The sequence below is a fragment of the Schistocerca cancellata genome, chromosome 4 (assembly GCF_023864275.1).
Source record: "Schistocerca cancellata isolate TAMUIC-IGC-003103 chromosome 4, iqSchCanc2.1, whole genome shotgun sequence".
Taxonomy (NCBI): domain Eukaryota; kingdom Metazoa; phylum Arthropoda; class Insecta; order Orthoptera; family Acrididae; genus Schistocerca; species Schistocerca cancellata.
In genome coordinates, this window is record NC_064629.1 from 825166031 (window position 1) to 825190385 (window position 24355).

General features: G+C 40.6%; 1 protein-coding gene across 1 annotated transcript in view; it reads left to right on the forward strand.

Annotated features, from left to right (window-relative positions):
• LOC126184862 (uncharacterized) overlaps positions 1–24355 on the forward strand; it is a 130566-nt gene that overhangs the window by 42627 nt on the left and 63584 nt on the right. Inside the window, exons 5-6 of the mRNA XM_049927477.1 lie at positions 813–1021; positions 13874–14123. Coding sequence (XP_049783434.1) covers positions 813–1021; positions 13874–14123 — 459 coding nt within the window. The remainder of the gene's footprint in view (positions 1–812; positions 1022–13873; positions 14124–24355) is intronic.

Genomic DNA, 24355 nt, shown 5'->3' on the forward strand with positions numbered 1-24355 from the left:
GATGCTGTCAACTGCGTGAGAGTGCATTATCAGAATACCTGCCTGCTTTGGAATTAAAATGTGTTCCTACATGCCATAGTATCTCACTTCTAAATTAAAATCAAAACTTAATTCTATGATCTGGTCCAGGGGACCATTAAATGCGTACTCATTGCTACTTTATCATTTACTTAACATGTCATGGGATGTCTCAGTTGTTCTTACAACAGTGAATAGGGCCTGTTCCATTTTTCCCACCAAGAAACAGTCATTGGCAGTACCAGAAATTGAACGCAGGTTCTCCTTGTTGTAGTAGAGCAAGCTGACCACTGTGCCACAGAAGCAAGTAACTAACTAAATGAAGATCACTGTAAGTTTTTGTAATACTCAAAGGTTACTGGAATGAAAGAAGAAATTCTTTTCTCTTTCAGTGATATAGTTATTGTCAATTTATGTCATCCAGTACAACTAAGGAGAGCACTTTACAGAAATTGTGATCACAGCTTGTATGGAAAGCCACTGACGACATCCTGCAGAGGTTTGTTGGGATTACATTTATACCCTAACAAAGCAACTTCTTTGTTGTGCTTCAAACCCATAAGATTGAATGTATGAATATGTTGGTTTTACTGTGTCCTCACTTGAGATGTTTGTATCATATTATATTATGATTATTCCTTTGACAAAATTATAGGCAGGTAAGTTACCATGTTCTTCTTACCTTCTCATTATTTTACTTTCTTCCAGTATTGAAGACTATAAATTGCCAGTTGTCTTGTTTTAATGACTCTCAAAAAGTTTATTTTGTGTGAATTTTGACACTTCTATTGCAGAACATCGTACAGTTTGCCAGTTTCACTACTCTGCTTGGCCAGATCATGGTGTACCACCACTGGTGAGACCTCTGCTGGACATGGTTCGCCTTGTGAGAGATACTCAGGCTTCAGAAACTTTGCCTGTGCTTATTCATTGTTCTGCTGGTTGTGGCCGCACGGGCACAATATGTGCCATAGATTATGTTTTGGGTCTACTCAGGGCTGGTGTAAGTAAACATTTTATGAACATAAAGATTAGATTTTATAGTTAATTATCACTTCTGTTCATTGTTCTTTTTCATTTCCACATTATTTCAGATAAAATTTTCTCTGGATTTGCACTTTTTAGATTATGACAGATATTTTTGGTAGGAACAGTGGTTGAGAAGAAGTAAGATACTTGAATACTGTGATATTATAATTCATCCATAAAATAAATTTCGTTGATGAAACCCTGCTACACTCTAGTGCAACTGATGTTGTTGCATGTGCCGTGCCAAGGCTGTTATTGAGAGAAACACACACAATTTTCACATGGCTGTGTGCTGTATAAATGTGGTGACTGGTATAAATGCCTGTGTCATTCAATTTTTTATTAGATTTTTGTAATTCTCAAAGCGTCATTCATTCAATGTCATATCTATGAAGCTCAGGGATGAAGCAGTGATTTTTAGGTGGCTACAGATATTCTGTTCTGGGCATGATGAAGAGCAAAGCAGGTAACTGCCAAAGACTGGAGAACGAAAGGAAAATTTTTTTGAAACAATTCATGATAAAACTACAACTTTTTCCAGAACAGTTCATGCCAGAATAGGATTTTAGAAGGCAGAGATTCTGAGTTCGAGTCTTGGACTGGCACAGAGTTTTAATCTGCCAGGAAGTGTCAGGATTTTGGTACTTAATGTGGTTAATCTCTATATAATCGTGATTATAAACAAAATGTGTTGCAACAATATGAGTGCATATTTGGTGTTCAGTGCACAGTGCAGTAACAAAATTCACTTCAAATATTGTCACATAGAGGAAGGTGTAATTAGATGAATGACGAATGCTAACTTCACTTTACGAAGGTTTATTCATCACTTGCACATACAAGAGCATGGAATGAATTGTCTCCGACCAGAACACATATGGTATATAGACAGTTACAGAACATTCAAGTACAATGATTCTTGACATTTGTGGATACTTCTAGAATGTACTCGAACCAAATATAGAAATTAAAATGTTACAGTTCAGGTGAGTTTTGAACTCACAAACCTCCATGCAACAGTCTAGTATCATAACCACTACACTACAGTGACTGTGCTACTCAGCTTCTTCTGTGACATTACTCCCTCCTTAAGAGAACAGCGTCTCGGTGTTATGTCCTCCTAGTTCGGGAACGAGTCATAGGTCCTGCATACTCCGACCCCCGATGACTGATGTTCGCCCTTGCGGTGATCTTCTTTGAACTTCCCTTGTGGCTACACTCTTCATCACCTTTCCACTTGTTACCTGTCACTGGAGCTTCGAATTTACCCTGGGTTGCAGGGTCCTTATAGGGCTTCATTCGAAAGACGTGGACCGTATCTCTGATCTTTCGTCATCTTGTGTCGGGGTCGAAATCTTCAACTTCATAAGTAACATCAGACAACTGTCTTACAACCTTATAAGGTCCAAAGTAGCACATGAGAAGCTTCTCAGAGAGACCAACCTTCCGAACAGGAGTGAAGATCCATACAAGGTCACCAGGCAGGTAGACAACAGGGAGGTGGCTCGCATCATACCTTCGGCGATCGTTTTCTTGAGCCTGCAGCATGCAGAGTCATGCTAACTGCCAAGCGTCCTCAGCTGTGGTTAACACTTGGCCAATGTAGTTGTCGTCCACGTCATCAGGATGTAGCGGAAACACTGTGTCCATCGTTGTCGTCGCCTCATGCCCATGCACCAGGAAAAATGGCGTAAATCCTGTGGTGTCTTGTTTGGCGGTGTTGTTGGCAAACGTCACGAAAGGTAGCACCTCATCCCAGTTGCCATGCTCAACATTGACGAACATTGATAGCGTGTTGGCCGAGGTCTTAAGGGGTGTTCAGTAAGCTCATTAGTTTGCAGATGGTAGGCAGCGATGTGATGAGTAATGTTGCACCGAAGGTTTATCTCTGTCACAAGATTCGATTGAAAAACTTTCCCTTGATCCGTAATTAACGACCTTGGGGCACCTTCTTTTAATACAATGTCTTCTACGATGAATTTGGCTACCTCGAATGCTTCAGCTGTTTTCACGGCTTTTGTAATGGCATAGTGTGTCAGATAAACAGTGCAAACGATAATCCATCTATTGCCACTAGTAGACATTGGAAATTGTCCGAGGAGGTCAATCTCAACACACTGGAAAGAAGTTTCGGCTGGTGGAATTTTATGAGTCGGCCAGGTCGTTTCTGAGGAACTGCCTTCCTTCTCTGGCACTCTCAGCAGTGCAACACATAGTGACGGACACTCCTAAATAAACCTGGCCAGAAAAATCACTTGTGGATCCTATCATATGTCTTAATAAATCCTAAATGTCCGGCCTCAGGTATGTTATGTAATTTCTGTAGAACATCTAAACCCATGTGTTTAGCAATCACTGGTAGCCACCTCTTTCCAAACGGTTCAAAGTTTTTCTTGCGAAGTAATCAATTAACTATTGTCCTTTCACATCCTTTGACCAATTTAAGGCAAGCATAATTTGAGATATCTTGGCATCCTTCTGCTCAGCAGACAGATCCTGGAGTGCAGCGAGACAGTCATTGTCTTCATCAAAGTCTTGATGGTCTTGCACAGGATATCTTGAGAGACAGTCGTCATCTTGGTGTTTTATTCCACTTCTGTGCACAATAGTAATGTCATACTCTTGAAGACATAGTGCCCACCTGGCGAGTCGTACTGTTGGATCCTTAAGACCTGTCAACCAACAAAGTGAATGATGGTCTGTAGCAACTGTGAACAGCCTTCCATAGAGATACTGTTGAAATTTGCACATGGCCCAGATCACAGCAAGACATTCTCTTTCTATAGTTGAGTAGTTTCTGTCGGCTTTTGTAAGTGTCCCAGAAGCATAGGCTATAACCTTCTCTTTTCCATCCGAAATTTGTACCAGAACAGCGCTGAACCCATCTGTGTGTAGTTGTGTAGGTGCTCTCTCATCATACAGACTAAGTACAGGGTCAGTCATCAGAGCTTTTCACAGCACATCGAAAGAATCTTGTTGAGCACCACCCCAGATAAATTTAGCATCGGTATTTAACAACTTGGAGTGGCCTCTCTTTGATAAAATGACGGTAATAAGAACATAATCCGAGGAAGCACCTCATGTCTCTAATACTTTTAGGAATAGGAAATTCCGTTATAGCTCTCACCTTTTCTGTGTCTAGCCACACACCTTCGTTTGACACAAAGTGTCCAAGTGTTTCGATTTCTTTTGCTCCAAGGAGACACTTTCTCGGATTAAGTTTCAGCCTGTCTTGTTGGAGACACTTAAGAACAGCCCTCAGTCTTTTTATATGTTCATCAAATGTCTCTGAGAACACTATAATGTCATCTAAGTCAGAAAGACACGTTGTCCATTCAGGTGACGTTGAAGATTATCCATCATCCATCCAAAAGTTGCTGGTGCATTACACAAACCAAACGGCAATACCTTAAACTCATACAGGTCCTCAGGGGTAATGAATGCAGTTTTCTCACGATCAGTCTCATCTACTTCGACTTGCCAGTTTCCTGAGTACATGTCCATGGTTCAGAAAAACTTAGCCCCCTTCAGACAGTCTAGTGTATCGTGAATTCATGGAAGAGGGTAAACGTCCTTTCTAGTTATCTTATTAAGCTTCCTTTAATCAACATAAAAGCGCCAACTGCCATCCTTCTTCCTGACGAGAACCACTGGTGATGACCATGGGCTCTGGGAAGGCTGAATGATGTCATTCATCATAATTTTCTCTACCTTGTTGCGAATTATTCGACGTTCCGTTGCTGACACATGGTATGCTCTCTGGCTTATTGGTTGATGGTCTCCAGTGCTAATCCGGTGCTTCACCATCGATTTGTCTAATTTGCTCTTCACCTGTGGATTGAAGCATTCGGAGAACTCTTGAAGAATGGCAAGTAGCTTCTTCTGTTGTTCCTTAGTGAGATCTTGTGATAGTCGAGCTAGAAGATCTTGTCTCGTAGTGGTAGCGCTAATTTCATCACAGACTTGGCATGAGAGGTTTCTATGACACTCAGCTATTCTTCAATTAACGGCTCGGCATTTGCTATGCACATGCATCTTGGAAGGATCTGTGGTTCTCTGTGACAGTTAACTATCCACAATTCACCGAATCCGTTCTTAAACGAGACAACAGAGGCTGGGATGACCAAGTTATTCTTCAGTGGTATGCCTCTCTTACATTCCACCACAAGATCCATGGGTTGATGCATGGCATGACACATGACAGTTACCTTCCTAGCGCTGACTGCAGGAATGATCACTTCATCTAGTACAGTCTCCACACACTCGGATGCGCATCTTCCTGTCCGCAGTATCTCATCTCGTCTAGCATAATCTTCGAGCGACCACAATTTATAATTGCCTGAAAAGCTTTCAAAAAGTCCTATCCGAGAATGACGTCATTGCTACACTCTTGTAAGATGATGAATTCTAAGGGCTGTGTATGGCCACTTATACCCACTCGAATGACACATCTTCCTGTAGGTTTTACATATTTCCCATTAGCCACCTTCAGCAGAGATGTTTTGTTGTCGACAAATACGGTTTTCTGCAACTGGTGATGGTACTTCTCTGAAATGACTCAGTATGATGCCCAGAGTCCACAAGATCTAGGGCTGGTCAGCCATCCATGAGGATATCGACGTAGTTTCCTATTATTTTTGTAGTGATCAACGGCGGAGGATTTTTCTCTTCGGTGGCCTCACCTCCAAGGAAGGTCGTACCCTTTAGTTTTCCAGTTTGTGACAGCTAGGTGATCGGCTGGAGCTTCTAAATGGCGATGGAGACCTTGATCAGCATGTTAGGGAGCATCCTCTCCAGTGGCTAGCTTGTGGCGATGGTGACCTATGTCGTCCTGCACCCACATCTTCTTGTTCATCTTTGTCGTCCCGGAGTTAGTGTTGGCTAAGATCGGTCTGCTGTCTTCTGGCACAGGCAACATCAAATATCCGCCGCCTTTCTCGACAATAGTGCACCACATGTCCTGGTTGTCTGCAGTGGAAACGTACTGGTTGATTATCCTAGGTCCTCCAGACGTCAGTCTTCCTTGGTGCCCAAACAGGTTACTCATGCAGCATTGTAGGAACGTAACTTCACCTGGGTCTCGACTTTTTTACCGTTTTAAAAGGAAATGAAGGATGAGAGATTGGGTTCAATGTCTGTTCCACTTCCTCCCTTATGACCTCTTGAAGCATCTCGGTATTTTGCTAGCCGTGCAATCCAAGTGCCTTCTGAACTTCCTCTCTCACTATCTGACGAAGAACACTTGTGAAATCAGTTGCTTCCTCCATCACAGACATCGATAAGACATTTGGAAGCCATTCAAACTTCTTACGTGTAATTCTTTTTTTAATGCATCGACTCGGTATACTGGCACCATTTTATGAAGTCGTCTGCTGTTGAAACCTCCTTCAGGAGTATGGCTTGATACATGTCCTCAGCAACACCCTTCATGAGATGTGCAACCTTATCTTCCTCCTTCATTTTAGGATCCACTATTTTACACAGCTCCAAGACGTCTGGAATGTAGGATGCTGTCATTTCTCCTGGACACTGTGACCTGCACTTTAATTTATCTTCAGCCTTACACTTCTGTTGTTGTGTGTCGCCGAAATACTTGCGCAGTTCCGCCTGGAATACTTCCCAGCTTGTGAACTTCTCCTCGTTGTTCTCATACCGTTGCTTGGCAGTGCCTTCTAAGTAGAAAAATACGTTAGCCAAACACACGGTGTCATCCCATTTGTTAAATTTTACTATACGCTCATATACCTTCAGCCACTTGTTTGGATCTTGGCCATCATCACCAGAGAACCCGGAAGGATGTCTCATGTGGTGGCACACAGTTGCTGTCATCGTAATTTCCTCCTCTTCTTCTGTCTCCGTTAGATTGTGATCTGTTGTATATGGCTCAAACTCGGGTTTCTCACCACATAAACAGCGGCTCTGTCATGGCCTGATGGGAGCCACTGTGTTGTTGACAATGTGCGCTATCACAAGTTCCAATACCCAGCATCTCCAGAAGAATAATGTCACATAGAAGAAGGTGTAATTAGGTGAATGACGAACATGAACTTCACTTTACGAAGCTTTATTCAGCAGTTGACCATACAAGAGCATGGAACGAACTGCCTCCGGCCAGAACACATACGGTATATATACAGTTGCAGAACATTCCAGAATAATGGTTCTTGACATTTGTGGGTACTTCTAGAATGTACTCGAGCCGAATATAGATTTTAAAATTTTACAGTTCAGGTGAGTTTTCAACTCACGACCCTCCATTCAACAGTCTAGTATCATAACCACTACACTACAGTGACTGTGCTACTCAGCTTCTTCTGCAAGAATATGATCACTGATGCTGTATACTTCACTGCTGTAGGATCCCACAAGCGATGGAGTTAGGATCTATGGGTCTGTAAATGAATATTCATACTTTTGTATCTGTTGTAATATGGAGTGACCTGCAATCTTTTCCAGTCACATTGGACTAATAACTGTGCAAGTGATTTGTGATAGACATGAGAATTCTGTAGTATATTCAGTATAAAAATATAATAGAAATACAATGATGACTGGTTGTTTTGAAAGGCAAGTGACCATTGATCACAGCAGTCAGAGGCCAGTTGCCATTGGTGATGCACTTGGAGAGAAACAAGTCATATACAGTCTGTTACAAAAAGGTACGGCCAAACTTTCAGGAAACATTCCTCACGTACAAATAAAGAAAATATTTTATGTGGACATGTGTCCGGAAACGCTTACTTTCCATGTTAGAGCTCATTTTATTACTTGTCTTCAAATCACATTAATCATGGAATGGAAACACACAGCAGCAGAACGTACCAGCGTGACTTCAAACACTTTGTTACAGGAAATGTTCAAAATGTCCTCCGTTAGGGAGGATACATGCATCCACCCTCCGTCGCATGAATCCCTGATGCAATACGAGCACGAGGAGTCTCTACATTTGGTACTGGGGTTGCATAGACAAGAGCTTTCAAGTGCCCCCATAAATGAAAGTCAAGAGGGTTTAGGTCAGGAGAGCGTGGAGGCCATGGAATTGGTCTGCCTCTACCAATCCATCAGTTACCGAATCTGTTGTTGAGAAGCGTACGAACACTTCGACTGAAATGTGCAGGAGCTCCATCATGCATGAACCACATGTTGTGTTGTACTTGTAAAGGCACATGTTCTAGCAGCACAGGTTGAGTATCCCGTATGAAATCATGATAACGTGCTCCATTGAACGTAGGTGGAAGAACATGGGGCCCAATCAAGACATCACCAACAATGCCTGCCCAAACGTTCACAGAAAATCTGTGTTGATGACGTGATTACACAATTGCATGCGGATTCTCGTCAGCCCACATATGTTGATTGTGAAAATTTACAATTTGATCACATTGGAATGAAGCCTCATCCGTAAAGAGAACATTTGCACTGAAATTAGGATTGACACATTGTTGGATGAACCATTCGCAGAAGTGTACTCGTGGACGTCAATCAGCTGCTGATAGTGCCTGCACACGCTGCACATGGTACGGAAACAGTTGGTTCTCCCGTAGCACTCTCCATACAGTGACGTGGTCAATGTTACCTTGTACAGCAGCAACTTCTCTGACGCTGACATTATGGTTATCGTCAACTGCACGAAGAATTGCCTCGTCCATTGCAGGTGTCCTCATCGTTCTAGGTCTTCCCCAGTTGTGAGTCATAGGCTGGAATGTTCCATGCTCCCTAAGACGCCGATCAATTGCTTCGAACGTCTTCCTGTCGGGACACCTTCGTTCTGGAAATCTGTCTCGATACAAATGTACCGCGCCACGGCTATTGCCCCGTGCTAATCCATACATCAAATGGGCATCTGCCAACTCCGCATTTGTAAACGTTGCACTGACTGCAAAGCCACGTTCATGATGAACACTAACCTGTTGATGCTACGTACTGATGTGCTTGATGCTAATACTGTAGAGCAATGAGTCGCATGTCAACAGAAGCACTGAAGTCAACATTACCTTCCTTCAATTGGGCCAACTGGCAGTGAATCGAGGAAGTACCGTACATACTGACGAAAATAAAATGAGCTCTAACATGGAAATTAAGCGTTTCCGGACACATGTCCACATAACATCTTTTCTTTATTTGTATGTGAGGAATGTTTCCTGAAAGTTTGGCCGTACCTTTTTGGAACACCCTGTATTTAGCTTTTTCTGCGTGCTTTCATAGTTCAGTTCTTCAGTTAGTGGATGGTGGGGGGGATGCAGGAGGAACTGGCCACTATCCGCGAGTAGCTGAAGTTTCTTATGGCCAGCATCTTCAGGCTACTGCCTTGCGGTGTAGCGGTGGCGGACCACCAGGTGTATCACATGGGACACCTCAGATGATGTTTGTTTCATCCATGGACTCTGCTGCTTAGGCACCTTATAGTATACCTATCACAGGTACCCGCATTCACCACAGGGTGAGTGGTGGATGTAATGCATTCATGTCACTCAAGACAGAAAGTCAACATGGAGGCTGGCCATCTAGTCTCACTCATTCACCTTCTGAATGGACGGGTGGCTGCTCCTTCAGCAAGTTCTGAGTAGGCACATGGGGGGAGGTATTTAGTAGTTATCGGGAGCTTCAATGTTAGGCATGTTATGAAGCCCCTTAGGGAAGCAGCATTCAGGGCTGGAAAGAATGCCAATGTGGGCTTGGTACATACGCTGGGTGACCTCATCAGAGATGTGGAAGAGGCCTCTGCCTGCTTTTATTGAGCGTACTGAATGAAGTCATCTGCAGCTTCGGGCTCGTGTCGGCACCAGTGACATCTGTTGCTTGGGCCATCTTCAGTTCGTATGGGTGGTTGGTGGAGGAGTTGAAGACTGCTCGTCTCCATGAAGGATGCAAGCAGAACTGACAATTAGCAGCATCCTTGCAAGAATTGATCGAGGTCCTTTGGTTTGGAGCAAGATGGAGGGTCTCCGCTGAAGGCTCCACCAGTTCTGTGATGGTCTTGGCTGCAGAATTCTAGACCAGCATTGTGGGGTGAAGAATTTTAGGACTCCCCTTGATAGTCAGGAATCCACTACACAAAGGAACTGGCTACTTGAGTAGCAGAGTACTTGTTGAATGCACATGGGGATTTGTTAGGCTAGGCAGTAGTTTGAGGACCTGTGTGAACAGTTGCCTGTCAATACACAGAGAGTGAAATCAGACTGCATAGAAGATAATGCACTTTGACTGTTATGATTTTAACAGTAAATTGGCAAAGTGTTCATTGCAAGGTTCCTGAATTTACAGCCCCCCCCCCCCCCCCCCAAAGAAAGTTATACTCAAATTATTCTCAGACACGAGAGCTGGCTGAAACTTTAAATAGAAAGCTCTGAAATATTTAGCAAGGCATGGAACATTTATCGAAAGGAGAGACTGTACAGTAAGGGGGAAGAGTGTTTATTGCTGTTGACAAAAATATTGTGTCTATCAAGCTCAAAAATGAGTCTTGACTGTGAAGTTACCTGGACATGTACAGCAGGCTTAGGTGAACTAAAGATAATTATGGGACATTTTTACTGAACACCTAATTTTGCCGTATCAGTTGTAGATCCATTCAAGGAAAGTCTACATGCAGTAGTGCTGAAATACCCAGTTCATGCAATATTAGTTGGAGGTGACTAATCTACCGAATATAGACAGTGATGTTTATGAATTCATTGCAGATGGTATAGACAGACAGTTATGTCTGTTACCTTTGAACATGTTTTCCAAAAATTGTTTTGAACAGCTAGTTAGACTACCCCCACTCACTGGAAATATTTTAACGTTGTAGCTACAGACAGACTTGACTTATCGACAGTGTCACTATAGGCACATGGAATAGTGATCATGATGGCGCCATAGCGACAATGATTATTAAAGTTAATAAACACATCAGTAAGGCTAGAATAGTATTTATGATAAAAATAGCAGATAAGCAGTTGTTAGCATACCACTGGAACAGTGAATGGACATCATCTAGTTCCAATATGATGGATGGAGAGGAATTACGGGCAAAATTTAAACTTATCACAAATTGCACCGTGGATAAGTATGTACTGAGTAAATGGATTAAAGATGGAAAAGACACACTGTGGATTACTAATAAAATTTGGAAAATGCTGAGGAAGTAGAGATGGTTGCACTTTTGCTTCAAAAAAGAATGCACCAATGTTGACAGGCAATGCTTAGTAGAAATTCATCCATCTGTCAGAAATTCCCCCGTGAAGCATATAGCAACTTCCACTATCTTACCTTAGCAAAAGAACTTGCTGAGAACCCAAGAAAACTGTGATCCTGCATAAAGTCGCTAAGTGGGTCAAATACTTTTATCCAGTAACTTGTCAACTACTCTGGTGTGGCAGTAGAAGACAGCAAAAGGAAAGCTGAAGTTTTAAATTTTGCATTCAAGAAATTATTCACACCAGAGGATTTTACAAACAGACTCGTTTGACTGTCAGACAGATTCTCATATGGAGGACATAGTAACATGCATCCCTGGCATGGAGAAGCAGCTGCAAGTGTTGAAAACAAATAGGCTCCAAGGTCTGGATGGAATAGCAGTTCAGTTCTACAGAGATTACACTGTGGCAGTGCTCCCTTACTTTGCTTGGGATTATCATAAATCTCTCTCCCAACATAAAGTCCCAAGCAACTGTAAAAAAGTGCAGGTGAGTCCCATATGTAATAAGGGTAAAAAAAACAGACCCACATAATTACAGACCAATATCCTTAACATTGGTTTTCTGCAGATTTCTTGAACATATTCTGACTTTGAAAATAATAAATTTCCTTGAGACAGAAAAGCTTCTGTCCACAAATCAGCACTTTTTTAGAAAGCATTGCTCGTGCGAAACTCAGCTTGTCCTTTTCTCGCATGAAATCCTGCAACCATGGATGAAGGGCAACAGGCAGATTCCATATTCTTACATTTCCGGAAAGCATTTGACACAATGCTCCACTGCAGACTGTTAACAAAGCTACAAGTGTACAGAATAGGTTCCCAGTTATGTGAGTATCTCAAAGACTTCTGAAGTAGTAGGCCCAGTATGTTGTTCTCAATGGTGGGTGTTCATCAGAGACAAGGATATCATCAGGAGTGCCCCAGGGAAATGTGATAGGACTGCTCTTATTCTCCACATACATAAATGATTTGATGGACAAGTCGATCAGCAATTGGCTCCTGTTTGCTGATGATGCTGTGGTTTATGGGAAGATATCATCATTGAGTAACTGTAGGATACAAGATGTCTTAAAACATACAGCACTAGTAGTGTGCTGCTTGACACAGTCATGTTGATTAAATATCTGTGTGTAATGCTGCAGAGCAATATAAAATCGAACAAGCATGTAAGGATGGTTGTAGGGAAGGCAGGTGGTTGACTTTGGTTTATTGGGAGACTTTTAGGAAAGTGTAGCTCCTCTATAAAGGAGACAATGTATAAAACACAAGTGTGACCCATTCTTCAGTACTGCTCAAGTGTGTGTTATCCCTATCAGTTCGGCTGAAAGGAAGACATTGAAGCAATTCAAAGGCATGCTGCTAGATTTGTTACCGGTGGGTTGAATCAGCATAAAAGTATTATAGAAATGCTTCATGAACTCAAATGAGAATCCGTGGAGGCAAGACAGCATTCTTTTCACGAGACACTATTGAGAAAATTTAGAAAATTGCTATTCTACTGCCACAAACATACGGTTCACACAAGGCCCGTGAAGATAAGATAAGAGAAATTAGGACTCACACAGAGGCATATGGAGGGTTGTTTTTCCCTTGTTCTATTTGAGGGGAACAGGATAACACTAGTGGTAGTACAAGGTCGCCTCCTCCATGCGCTGTACAGTGGCTGATGGAGTATGCATATGTAGATGCATATATTGTGTGAGTTTATATCCAGAACATCACATGGACTTAATTTGATTTAAAATAAGTAACCAAAATCATAACTATAACAAATAAATTCATGTCACAAATGGAGCACACACTTCAGTTGATAGTTCTTTTCGTTAATAGGAGCTGGTGAGACTAGTACTAAGTAGTGTGATCTGTAAACTCAATAAGTGCTTTATAGCAAGTAGAGCTACACATTTATAGTAGGAAAGTTCTGGTAGAATTTAGATAATTTAGGAACAAAGGAGACCATGTACCGAATAGCAGAAGCATTGTATTGATTACAGGCAACACAAAAGGGAAAGAAAAATTGCTTCCTTTCTCAATCAATCCTTTCTTGAATTAAAGTGCGCATGCGAGTGCGCGCGCGCCCACACACCCACACACACACACACACACACACACTAGCTCAAGAAAAGATTGATTCCGACCTTTTGTGTGTGTGCACCTGTTGATGGCTCAATACTGCTGCTATTCAGTGAGTGGCCGCCATTACTACCAAATTATGAACTTAGCCTAATATAAATATTACATAATACAATGTTTTTAGAAAAAAGTGTTTCATGTGGAACACATTTTTTTGAAGTTATCATCGTTCCCAGACTTTGTTCTTCTTTTGCCCTGTACTTAGTAAAATACTTAATTGTAAGGAGTATTTAAATTATTTAATTTTGGAAATACTTTGAAAAATTTACATATTGGTTACCATGGTAACTGAAAATTCTACAAATTTATATTGACGTGTTCAGACAGAATATATTCGTAAAGTAGTGCTGGAACCAAATAGAGTAATTACATTATAATGGAAGTGTAGTGTTTCAGACGTCAAGACCGAGGTCCACATATTCATTTTTCCCTTTCGTCTCTGATATGTGCATTATCTGAGTGTGAGTTTCATTGCGTAAGATTATACCATGATAATTTATGTATGATTTTCAGAAACTGACCAGTGACTTCAGTTTATTCAACCTGGTGCGTGAAATGCGTAAACAACGCACAGCAATGGTCCAGACGAAAGAACAGTATGTTTTGGTACACCATGCAGTCAGGGAACTTTTTTGTGAGCAGTTACGAATGATTGATTCACATCCTTATGAAAATATTGATCTCAATGGTATGCCACTTGTGAAAGAGACAACTGATTCAAATTTGGAACCAACTTATGAAGTAATAGAAACACCATGTGAAGGTACGGTAAACAATAGTTATGATTTGTTATAAATTATTTTCTATTTGATAGATGTTATTGGAAATGTAAGTGTTGAAAAATGACTTGTTAGTTAAATAGATGGAGATACCAATACGTTATGATTTTTACACTTACACAAAGCAGTTGTTATTCCCAAGCCTTATTATATACCTTTCCTGAATGTTACACAGGGTGTCCCAGGAGGGATGGTCAGTATTCAGGGATTTTACAGGAGTGCGCATTTGAAGTAAAAAGCATCATATGGACATATGCTCTATTCTGAATGGTTTAACCCATTGAACATGCAGTGACACTTTCTGCCACGTGAAATTTTTGATCATATAATGTTTACAGAGTTTTCAGCACATTGTGTGATATAGATATTCTTCCAAGTTCCATTTTTATTCTTAACGTGTAGTTCAACAACTTGTGCAGGAACAGCAGCACATTGTTGAAATGGGCGGAATTACCCTAAGCACTGCATTGGTCCTGATAGTACAATTGACTGACCCCCAAGATCAACAGATTAAATCTGAAGTGTAAAAAAAAAAAACCTGAATACACAATGTGAACTGCTTGATCACATCATGGACGCTTCTGCCCTCATTAGGAAATTTGCAGAGGCATTCAAACAAGCAACACATAAAATGTTCTCCCGAGAGTGCATAAATGCATCAAAGTTGACGGTGGGATATTTGAACATTTATTGTGAACTGTACAACTGTAATGTGATGTGTACAACAGTTTTTGGAGGTGAATGCATTAAAAATATGTATTTTTCAATTGATAGTCTGTAAAATGTGTGTTGTAATGTTTACTAACTGTTAAATGTGAGTAAACTTTACAATTTATTGGATAATACAGAAAATAAATAACAATGTACATTTTATGTGTCATACCTTGGAAACTATTCGGAATAGGGCATATGTCCATATCAAATTTTTTACTTTAAATGATCGATCCTGTAATATTTCTGAATATTGATCAGTCCTCCTTGGGCACCCTGTATGTTCTACTTGACACTGAATGGCATAGTCTTTAGTTTGCATGTTCGATTTTGTTTCCTTTTCCCCTCCTGTCCTTTGTTACTACTAGAAGAGTTCAAAATTCTGAAAACTGTGGCTTAAACGTTTTCTTTTGCACACATCTGTCAGTAATATAGCACTTTCAGCTTCATTGCAGTAAATACAACTTTATACTACTTTACATTTATGGTATGTTATTAAGTATGTAACAGATTAGAGAGTTTTAAAATTCGACATTTGTTTAGAACACTAGTAAGACTTACTTTCTCCCTCACATTTGGACCAAACAAGGTGGCACAATGGTTAGCATAAGGGACTCGCATTCCGGAGGATGACAGTTTAGATCCACGTTCTGCCATCCAGATTTAGATTTTCCATGATTTTATTGAATTGTACCAGTCAAATGCGAGGATGGTGCCTGTGACAGGGCATGGACAATTTCCTTCCCCATCCTCAGAACAATCCAAGCCTATGCTCATTCTCTAATGACCTCTGTGTCGACAGGACATTAAACCCTAATCTTCCCGACATTTGGTTTGCGTCATTTGGCAACATGATATCCTTTGACGAGCTAAAGTACACACACACACACACACACACACACACACACACACACACACACACACACACACACACACACACACACACACTCGCTCGCGCGCGCGTAAGCCCCTGCATGGTGCCAGATAGACTGACAGTGCCAATGCCACAGGTGTGCTGGTTATGGGGGTAGGCGGGGGGGGGGGGGGAGATAGTGTTGGGTGTGATGGGTAGAGGGACACGAAGGTGGGAGACAATGAGAGGTACTGGAGGTGGGTGGCTGGCAGCTTGGAGGGAGGCCGGTTTGCCGGCGTAGAAAGTGAGAGGGAGAAGTGGCAGGTATATGAGCCGGCACAGTTGTAACGGCCGGTGGGAAGCATCACACACTGAAAGCTACATGGGAACATGAATTGGAAGGGGATGGCACAACAGAGGAAGGGGAAACGGTTGGGTGGAGAGTGTAGGGGCAATGAGTGACCTGACTTTGAGGCCAGGACAATTGCAGGAGTGTGGTTCAGAGAAGCTGATGGTGGAGGGAAGGAACCAGATAGCTGGGATTGTGTAGTAGCCATTGAAATTGAGCGTATTGTGCCATCAGGTAGTCAACTTTGTTCTTGACAACAGTTTTCCAGTTGCCATTTATTCTGGTGGATAGCTGGTTGGTAGTCGGATAGCTGGTTGGTAGTCGGATAGCTGGTTGGTAGTTGGATAGCTGGTTGGTAGTCATACCAACATACGAGGCTGTGCAGTGTTTGCAGTAGAGTTGGTATATGACGTGGCTGCTATCAGAGGTGGCCTGGCCTCTTATGGGGTAGGATAAGCCCCTGACAGGACTTAGTAAGAGATGCTAGGTGGGTGGATTGGGATCGTATCTGTGTCACAGACCAAGGTGCAAGGCCTGGCCAATCCACCAACCCAGCACCACCTACTCCAGCCCTGTCACAAGCTTTTCCTGCCCCATCAGAGGCCAGGCCACCTGCAAAAGTAGCCATGTCATATACTAACTCTGCTGCTAACACTGCATAGCCTTTTATGTTAGTATGAGCACCAACCAACTGTACACTATGATGAATGGCCACAGGATAGGAAGTAGTAGATTGTTAGACTTAACCACTCCTCACTCCTCATAAGCTGAAGTATATTATCTCTGTAACAACTCGGAGTCTGTGGTTAAGTAAGACTCTGAGCTATTTCACTTTACCCATTTATTCCAGTTCAACAGCACAGCAGGAGAGTTTCTTTGCAATTTGGAATGTAATGAGGGAAACATATGATGATGAATTAAAACTTCAAATAATTAGTCTGTAAAATATGCACAGACAGCATAATTGGTAGCTAGCTGCCCACAAAAGGCAGGGTCTAGGTTCAAATCCCAGTCCTACCCGAAAGTTAAAATCATTGCAAAGATGATAGGAAGATTATAGAGTTATGTCTTTTCAGCTTTGTGGTAATTAAAAATAATGTGTATATGACAGAGCCACATGAAGAGGAAAGTTGTGTAACACTTTTTGGTCAACAAAGTTTTATTATGTCTAAGATACTTTTCTTAGTATCAGGTACACATTGCAAACATTGGTTAATTTATACCAAGTTTCAGTAAGAATGCAACAACTGTAAAAACACAGAAATTTATTAGACAGCTTGTAGATTCAATTCAGATGTCTATTTGAAGTAAGCACAATGGTAATGACTTCCTTGGCTAATTTTGCATTCCACAGCTAGCAGCAACCTGTTGAAGTAAAATTTTCGGAGACAGAAAAATTTCAGTCAGTCATCAGTGAGTGGTAATTGCATAACTGGTAAATGTCACTGGTAACATTAGCAGGAAGATAGTGATAAAGACAGATACAACACTGTATCTCAGCTGCAGCTCTGTGAAATGGCACTGTGGTTAAAACACTGAACTCATCTTTGAGATTATGTGAGTTCAAATCCTTGCCTGGCATATTGGTACATTCTTTCCATAATTATATAAAAATATTGGGATGAATCCTTCGACAAGAACATAACTGATGGTGTTTTCTGCATCTTCCAACTGAATTAGCTGATGATCATTCCATTGTGTGTGGAAGAGGAAACATAAACAAGAAACAGAAAGCATTTGAACTGTAGTGGTAAACATAATGTAAACAGATAAAAATAGAAAATGAAGAGCTACTTTAAAGAATAGGAGGGGAAAAGAAGTCCATGGGAAACTTTTGAGAAGAAAGGGCACTTTAATGGAATGTTAGATAAAGCATTCAGAAACAGTTAAATTGGCTCTTGAAGGAGCAACAGAGAACACAGTTGTAAAGGTAGACAATGATCAGATGTGTGTAAGACAGGTTACCAAGGATGTTTTCTATAATAGGTATTTAGAGATGAAAAAATTGGCCCAAAGTTGGAAGAAGTGGAGAATAACATCAAACTAGTCAAAAGAGTGATGAGAAGTTAGAAAATGGAAAAAAGGAACTTTTGATATAAAAAGGAAAATGCTGTGGTGTCCTGCCTTTTTAATAAGACCACCTTTTTTTTGCTGGAACTGAATTACTCCAAAATGACATCAATGAATTTACAGACAGAAATTAAACAAGCTTACTCATGCTGTGAGTAGTTTCAGTTAACAACTCCATTGAGTTGTTACAGCAGGCCAGCAACATGTGATTTGCAGCTTAGCTTTGTCTTTAGTCCAAAAAACCAAATTTCTTGAAATTTTTTACAGGCCTCTTTCAACCACTGAGGGACTGTGTGAAATTAAGTGGTTGGACTATAGATTTGAATTCAAATTATGTTTCACAGGGTGTATATGACCCGGGACAACTGGGAAATCCTGGAAAAACCCAGGAATTTTTTCATCCGAGAGAAAACCAGGGAATTTTTTGGAATTTTTCATTGTTTTAGCTTTCAGTTAAATTTTTGTAATTTCAACTGGTAAGAATTGAGTCTGGCAAAGAATGTTACTGTATCCTGCTACTGGAGAATAATACTGCAGCAATAAAATATCAACGAGAGGAAAAAAAATAAAACTCTAGTGGCAAAGGAAATGAGCCATTAACAACAACTAAACACTGTGTACCACAGGAGTCTGCAAACAGCAAAAATATGTCAAAGGCCTTAAGGCAAAGACTATGTAATACTTCGTAACAATAAACTGCTTTCTATGAGCGTGACATCACAACTATTTACATTAGGTTTGTTTAACCAGTTGCCAGCGGGCTCATGAGCATGCGCAGTTGACTCGCGTATGAGCAGTACCTTCTCCCGCTTCCTGCTACTTGAAGTGCGGCTGTTTGCTGTATCGGCAGTAGCAGCAAGCAGCCAGATGCTAACGAAAAAAATTTTTCTCGCGCGCCCTAGCTGCCAGATTCGCACATGTGTAGGGTTGTGTGAGTTGTAGTGAGGACGGGTTAGTCTCCACGTGACCCGTGTTTGCGTATAGTGATTTCGCTGTTTCCTCTTCATTTACAGCTCCCACATCAAATGAAAACAAAACAGATTTCTGTGGCCGGGAGCCATCAAGTGAATTAAAGTACATTCATGTAATTATGGAGGGCAAAAATATATTATTGGTTTCAGTTTTCTGATTTTATTTCCAAGTTATTAGCAGTCAAGCAATAATTACCTTGCAGAACAATGAAGTTATTTTTGTCAGTTTGCTAAAGAAATTTGGCTTTATTCATTTTTCAGCTGAGGCAATCAATTTATTTTAAACGTGTTTCATTCACAGTATTGGTTAGTTCCAACTGTTCGCTGAATTTCAAATGCACATTTTTATCTTCTGCCATGTATGGCATTATACCATAATAAAGAACCAAATATGAGATAGTACAGTACTGGTACTCTCAGAAAATTTACATTCCAAAAACCACAGTGAAAAGCTTAATACAAGATGGGACCTACTTCATTGTGAATCTGGAAAAGACCAATGTGCACTGCAAGCCGAATTATGCGTTTTAATATGGTTACGAAATCCCGATACTCTTGGAGTATCCTCTGATGTCCTTTTTCTTTTATGGCGGAATGTAAGATTTCTTAGTGCTTTGTACATGTGAGCTTCCTACACCACTGCAGCTGCACACACGCAATAATGCCTGTTTTCTGGTACTCTCTGGCAACTGCTAAATAGAACCTATTTCTAACCGTCTCGGGAAAGTATTGCAAACGATGGTTCGAAAAGAGTTACTTTCAAAGTAAATTTCTCTTTATGCAAGATGAATTATGTTATGTATAAGAAAATGTGATAAATTTCTTAAATCACAGAGCGTTAACTGAACACTTTGAGGACCAGCCACTTACAAGAATTTCGAGCCCAGAAGGCCAGACATTTATGTCATTATTTTAAATTTACCGGCATATTTGTGTGATGTATCTTAAAGTGTAACACTCCCAAAAAAATATCAATATTACATGCGGAAGCTTAGCTTCTCTTGTAGCTTAGTAATCTTCAAGACCAATATTATATGTGAAAGCTTAGCTGTTCTTGTAGCTATACTATGTATATTAATGTAAACCATTAACTTTTCCTCTTTGTGTGTTCGTGCTATGTAACAGTGATCTTGCTATCGGCTGACTATAACATGTGTCCTATGCTCTGAATATCTGCTGTCATCGGTCGGTGAGTTCACGTGGCATGAGATATGACTAGCTTACAAAAGGACACTACTTCATGTGTTTGGTGCAAACTGAATTTATATGCAGCGTATATGTTGCTGAACATCAAAGGTCTTTGCAAAACTTCTGTCCTTTTTCCTCATCAAAAGTCTTTCCAAAACTTCTCCCCCACCCCTTTTTTTTTCCAGGAAGTTCTACGCCAGTGTATAAAACATTAACCATTCAAAGGATTGATAAGTTTTACAGTTCCAAGGAAAAATCTACAGAAAACCTACTGTCACTTACCACGGAAAACATGTATTTTTGCCTGGGAAAAAGTATATTTTCTAAATGGGATATACAGGATCCGGGAATTTTTTTCCTTTGTCCGCGTATATGCCCTGTTTCAGTCTTCTGAACTTCAAGTTGATTTTTTTTTACAGCGTCATTTATGCTCTAAAGTTCTATTGTATAAGATATCCTGAAGGCAATAGTGCCACAGGTTGCTGCCTGCTTACCTTAATGGAACAGACAAACGCTGGCCGGTGTGGCCGTGCGGATCTAGGCGCTTCAATCTGGAACCGCGTGACCGCTACGGTTGCAGGTTCGAATCCTGCCTCGGGCATGGATGTGTGTGATGCCCTTAGGTTAATTAGGTTTAAGTAGTTCTAAGTTCCAGGGGACTGATGACCACAGATGTTAAGTCCCATAGTGCTCAGAGCCATTTGAACCATTTTTTGAACAGACAAACCTTACACATCCACATCAATATCCAGTGAGCCTCTGAGTTTCCAAAATATATTTTCTCAGCATCAAGATCATAACAGTCTACCACTTAGTACATTCTGTACACATGGAGTTGCATACCTGAGTTATCTGTAATCTTGGCACGAAGCAGAGAAACACAGTGGTTAAAGCATTGTAAAGCATTGGACTCAAATTTGAGAACAGAAAGATTGTAATCTCTATATGACCATTCATGATGAGGTTCTTGGATTCCCAAATGAAGACAAATGCTAGTGTTGTTCCTATGACAGACCACAATGAATTTCCCACCCTTTCTAGTTCAAACTTTCAACGGTAATGGTGTCACTGACAGGACGTTAACCCTAATCTCCCTTCTTCCTTTGTAATTGTATCCAATGCAGTGCAGGAGCTTTCATATCGTGCTTATGCTCCATGTGAGCTGTGAGTGATCATTCTCGCAGTAGTGGTTGCCATTGAGTAGTTGTTGAGGGGTTCAATATTTCTTTGGTCCTAAGATAATTTTCTGCCCCTTAAGCCTTTCAGCTCTGGCAACGATTAGTTAATGATATAGTGCCAAGTTACACTGATTGAATAGTGTATAACACTGTAGGAGGAATACTATTGTCAGATTTTCTCAGCGGGTATAGTTTAATAAATTTGGAGAAGACTTCCAACACTACTGATATGCATGTAAAATTCCCAGAAGTCCTTGGGGAGGGGGGACCGTAGAGATCTATTAATTAATTAATTTGAAATTATCTTTTGGTTTTATGTTTTGCATGGGTCCCTTATATGTGTTGTCTACCACTTTGCCCTGTGGCAAATATTGGATAACTTTAAACAATCTGTTACCTTCTTCAACACATTATTGATGGTTATTATTACACTCTAACATTTTACAGTACACTTCTTAGGTCCTCAGTGTCGTAATGCTGGAGGGAAGTAATTTATTACCTCAATTTCAAACTGCGATGGCCAACAAACTTGCCATTCTTCAGTATAAAAATCTCTATGCCCATAAAAAATATCTTTGAAAATTTTGTAATACTGTACAAATTTTGGATTTTTCGCAATACCATACCTAAGCTTTATTGATTTCCTATTTTCATCCTCATTCTAATAGTGCCTCATTTTTACATACAGTCTCAATTTTCTTTTTCCCATTTACATCTGTAAAATAGAGCATTTGAAATGTTCTGTCATCATTATTATCTTTAGGTAAATAGTTTAAATACTCAGTCAACCAAGATGGAGCATGGTCTGCCTTTGATGTAACATATTTTATAATTAAATGGCTGAAGGTATAGTGCCCAGTGGGTCAACCTTCCATTTAACAGACAACAATCTTTTAAAAATGTCAATGCTTTGTGATCGGTAGATCACTTTATGTCTCCATATATAATTTCAAAACTTCTCAAGACCCGATATAATCACCATCACTTCCTTTTTTGATACTTCCTTTTTCATACTTAGTGTTTGACTTGCGAATGCAATGGCTTTATGAATTGTTCCTTGTGGGCTATGTATTTCCGGGAAAGTTTCCATACCAATTCCATAATAACTGTTATCAGCATTCGTGTGTAATGTTGCGCTAATTCGAGGTGATGTAACTACATTATACTTTAATATGATGGGCAGTCAAATAAAAAGTGGACATGTACCACAGGAGGACAATGGTTGGTTCCGTTCAAAAGTAATCACCACACACTTTAAGGCATTTATTCCACTGGGAGATGAGATGATCAATTCCTGTTTTGTCGAATGTAGTTGGCTGCTAACAGATCCACAACTGCACCCACTGTTGCTCTTCCTCATTCAACAAAAACGAACATCCACACATGTCTTTCTTCAGGTCAGCAAAGATATGAAAACTAAACAGTAAATGATCCAGGCTGTACAGAGGTGATTGTAGCCGTTGTCCAATTGGAAGTGTGGGGATGGGTGCTATCGTGCAACAGAGTGATCCCGCCCTACAGCATTCCTGAGCATTTTGACGTTATGGTGTTTCACAGTTTCTGCAAAGAATCTTCATAGTGCTTCAGATTGATTGTGGTTCCATGCTTGAGGAACTCAACAAGCAGAGACCCTCTGCAGTCTAAGATGATGGTCATCATTACTTTATTGGAAGTTACGTGGACAGCTTTGGATTTCTTTGGTGGGGGAGATGTGGGATGATTCCACTGTTGGCTCTGCCTTTTGTCCTTGGACTCGAAATAGCAGCACCTCATAAGATCATGATGACCACCTCTGACTGCAGGGGCCCTCAGCTTGTTGAGTTCCTTGAGTGTGGACCCATAATCAATGCACAGCACTATAAAGGCACTTTACAGAAACTACAACACGCCATAAAGTCAGAATACCCAGGAATGCTGTCAGTTAAAATCATCCTATTGCATAGTAACCCCCACGGCAGACAAAGGCTGTGCCTTATCGATTTGCTTGGGAAACACTGCAACATCCCCAGTAAAGCCCAGATCATTTACCATGTGGTTTTCAAATCTCTGATGACCTAAAGAAAGACATGGATGTCAGTTTCTGTTAGATAAGGAAGTTCAAGACAGAGTGCAGTTGTGGATCCGTCTGCAGTCGACCACACTGTACAAAACAGAAATTGATCATCTCATTTCCCTGTGGGATAAATGTCTCAACATGTGTGGTGATTATTTTTGAATGGAACCATTCCATAGTCCCATTGTGCAAGATATTCAGTTTTGTTTGATTTCTCCTTACAGCTCCTTTTCCAGTTCATCCAAGGCGTTTTGACACTCCTCCATCCATATAAAAGCACTATTTTTTCTTAGCAGATTATTAAAATGTGGGCTATTAAAAGCCTGCCCCTTTGCAAACTTGTGGTGAAATCCACAAAGCCGAGAAACGCTTCAAGCTGTTTCTTATTCTTGAGAGACTAACGCTTATCAATTGCTGTTGAACTTTTCTGGGTCCATACCGATGCCAGATGTTGTGAGATGTGTCCCAGAAACTTATTTTCCTGTCTCACAAATTCACATTTTTTGAATTTCAAAGTTTTCCACCAGCTTGAAAAAGCAGTGAATACTTTACTCGATAATTCACCATGATTTTGCATTTCTTGTGCAGCTGTTAACAAAACCTCTGCATATGTAGTTAACCTGTCATTCAGTTCTCTCCCCAGGTCCCAGATTCAAAAAATTTTAGATGAATTTGTAAACTTCAGTGTTCTGTACATCTAGTATTGCTCTATATTCAGGGGATTGTTCAGCTGTGTGTGCATTATAATGTGTTTACGTAATAAAGTTGCTTTCTGATTTGAGTGTTGTGGATGTTTACAACCTGTATTCTGAATACTCCTATACATGATAGTATTCTACAAAT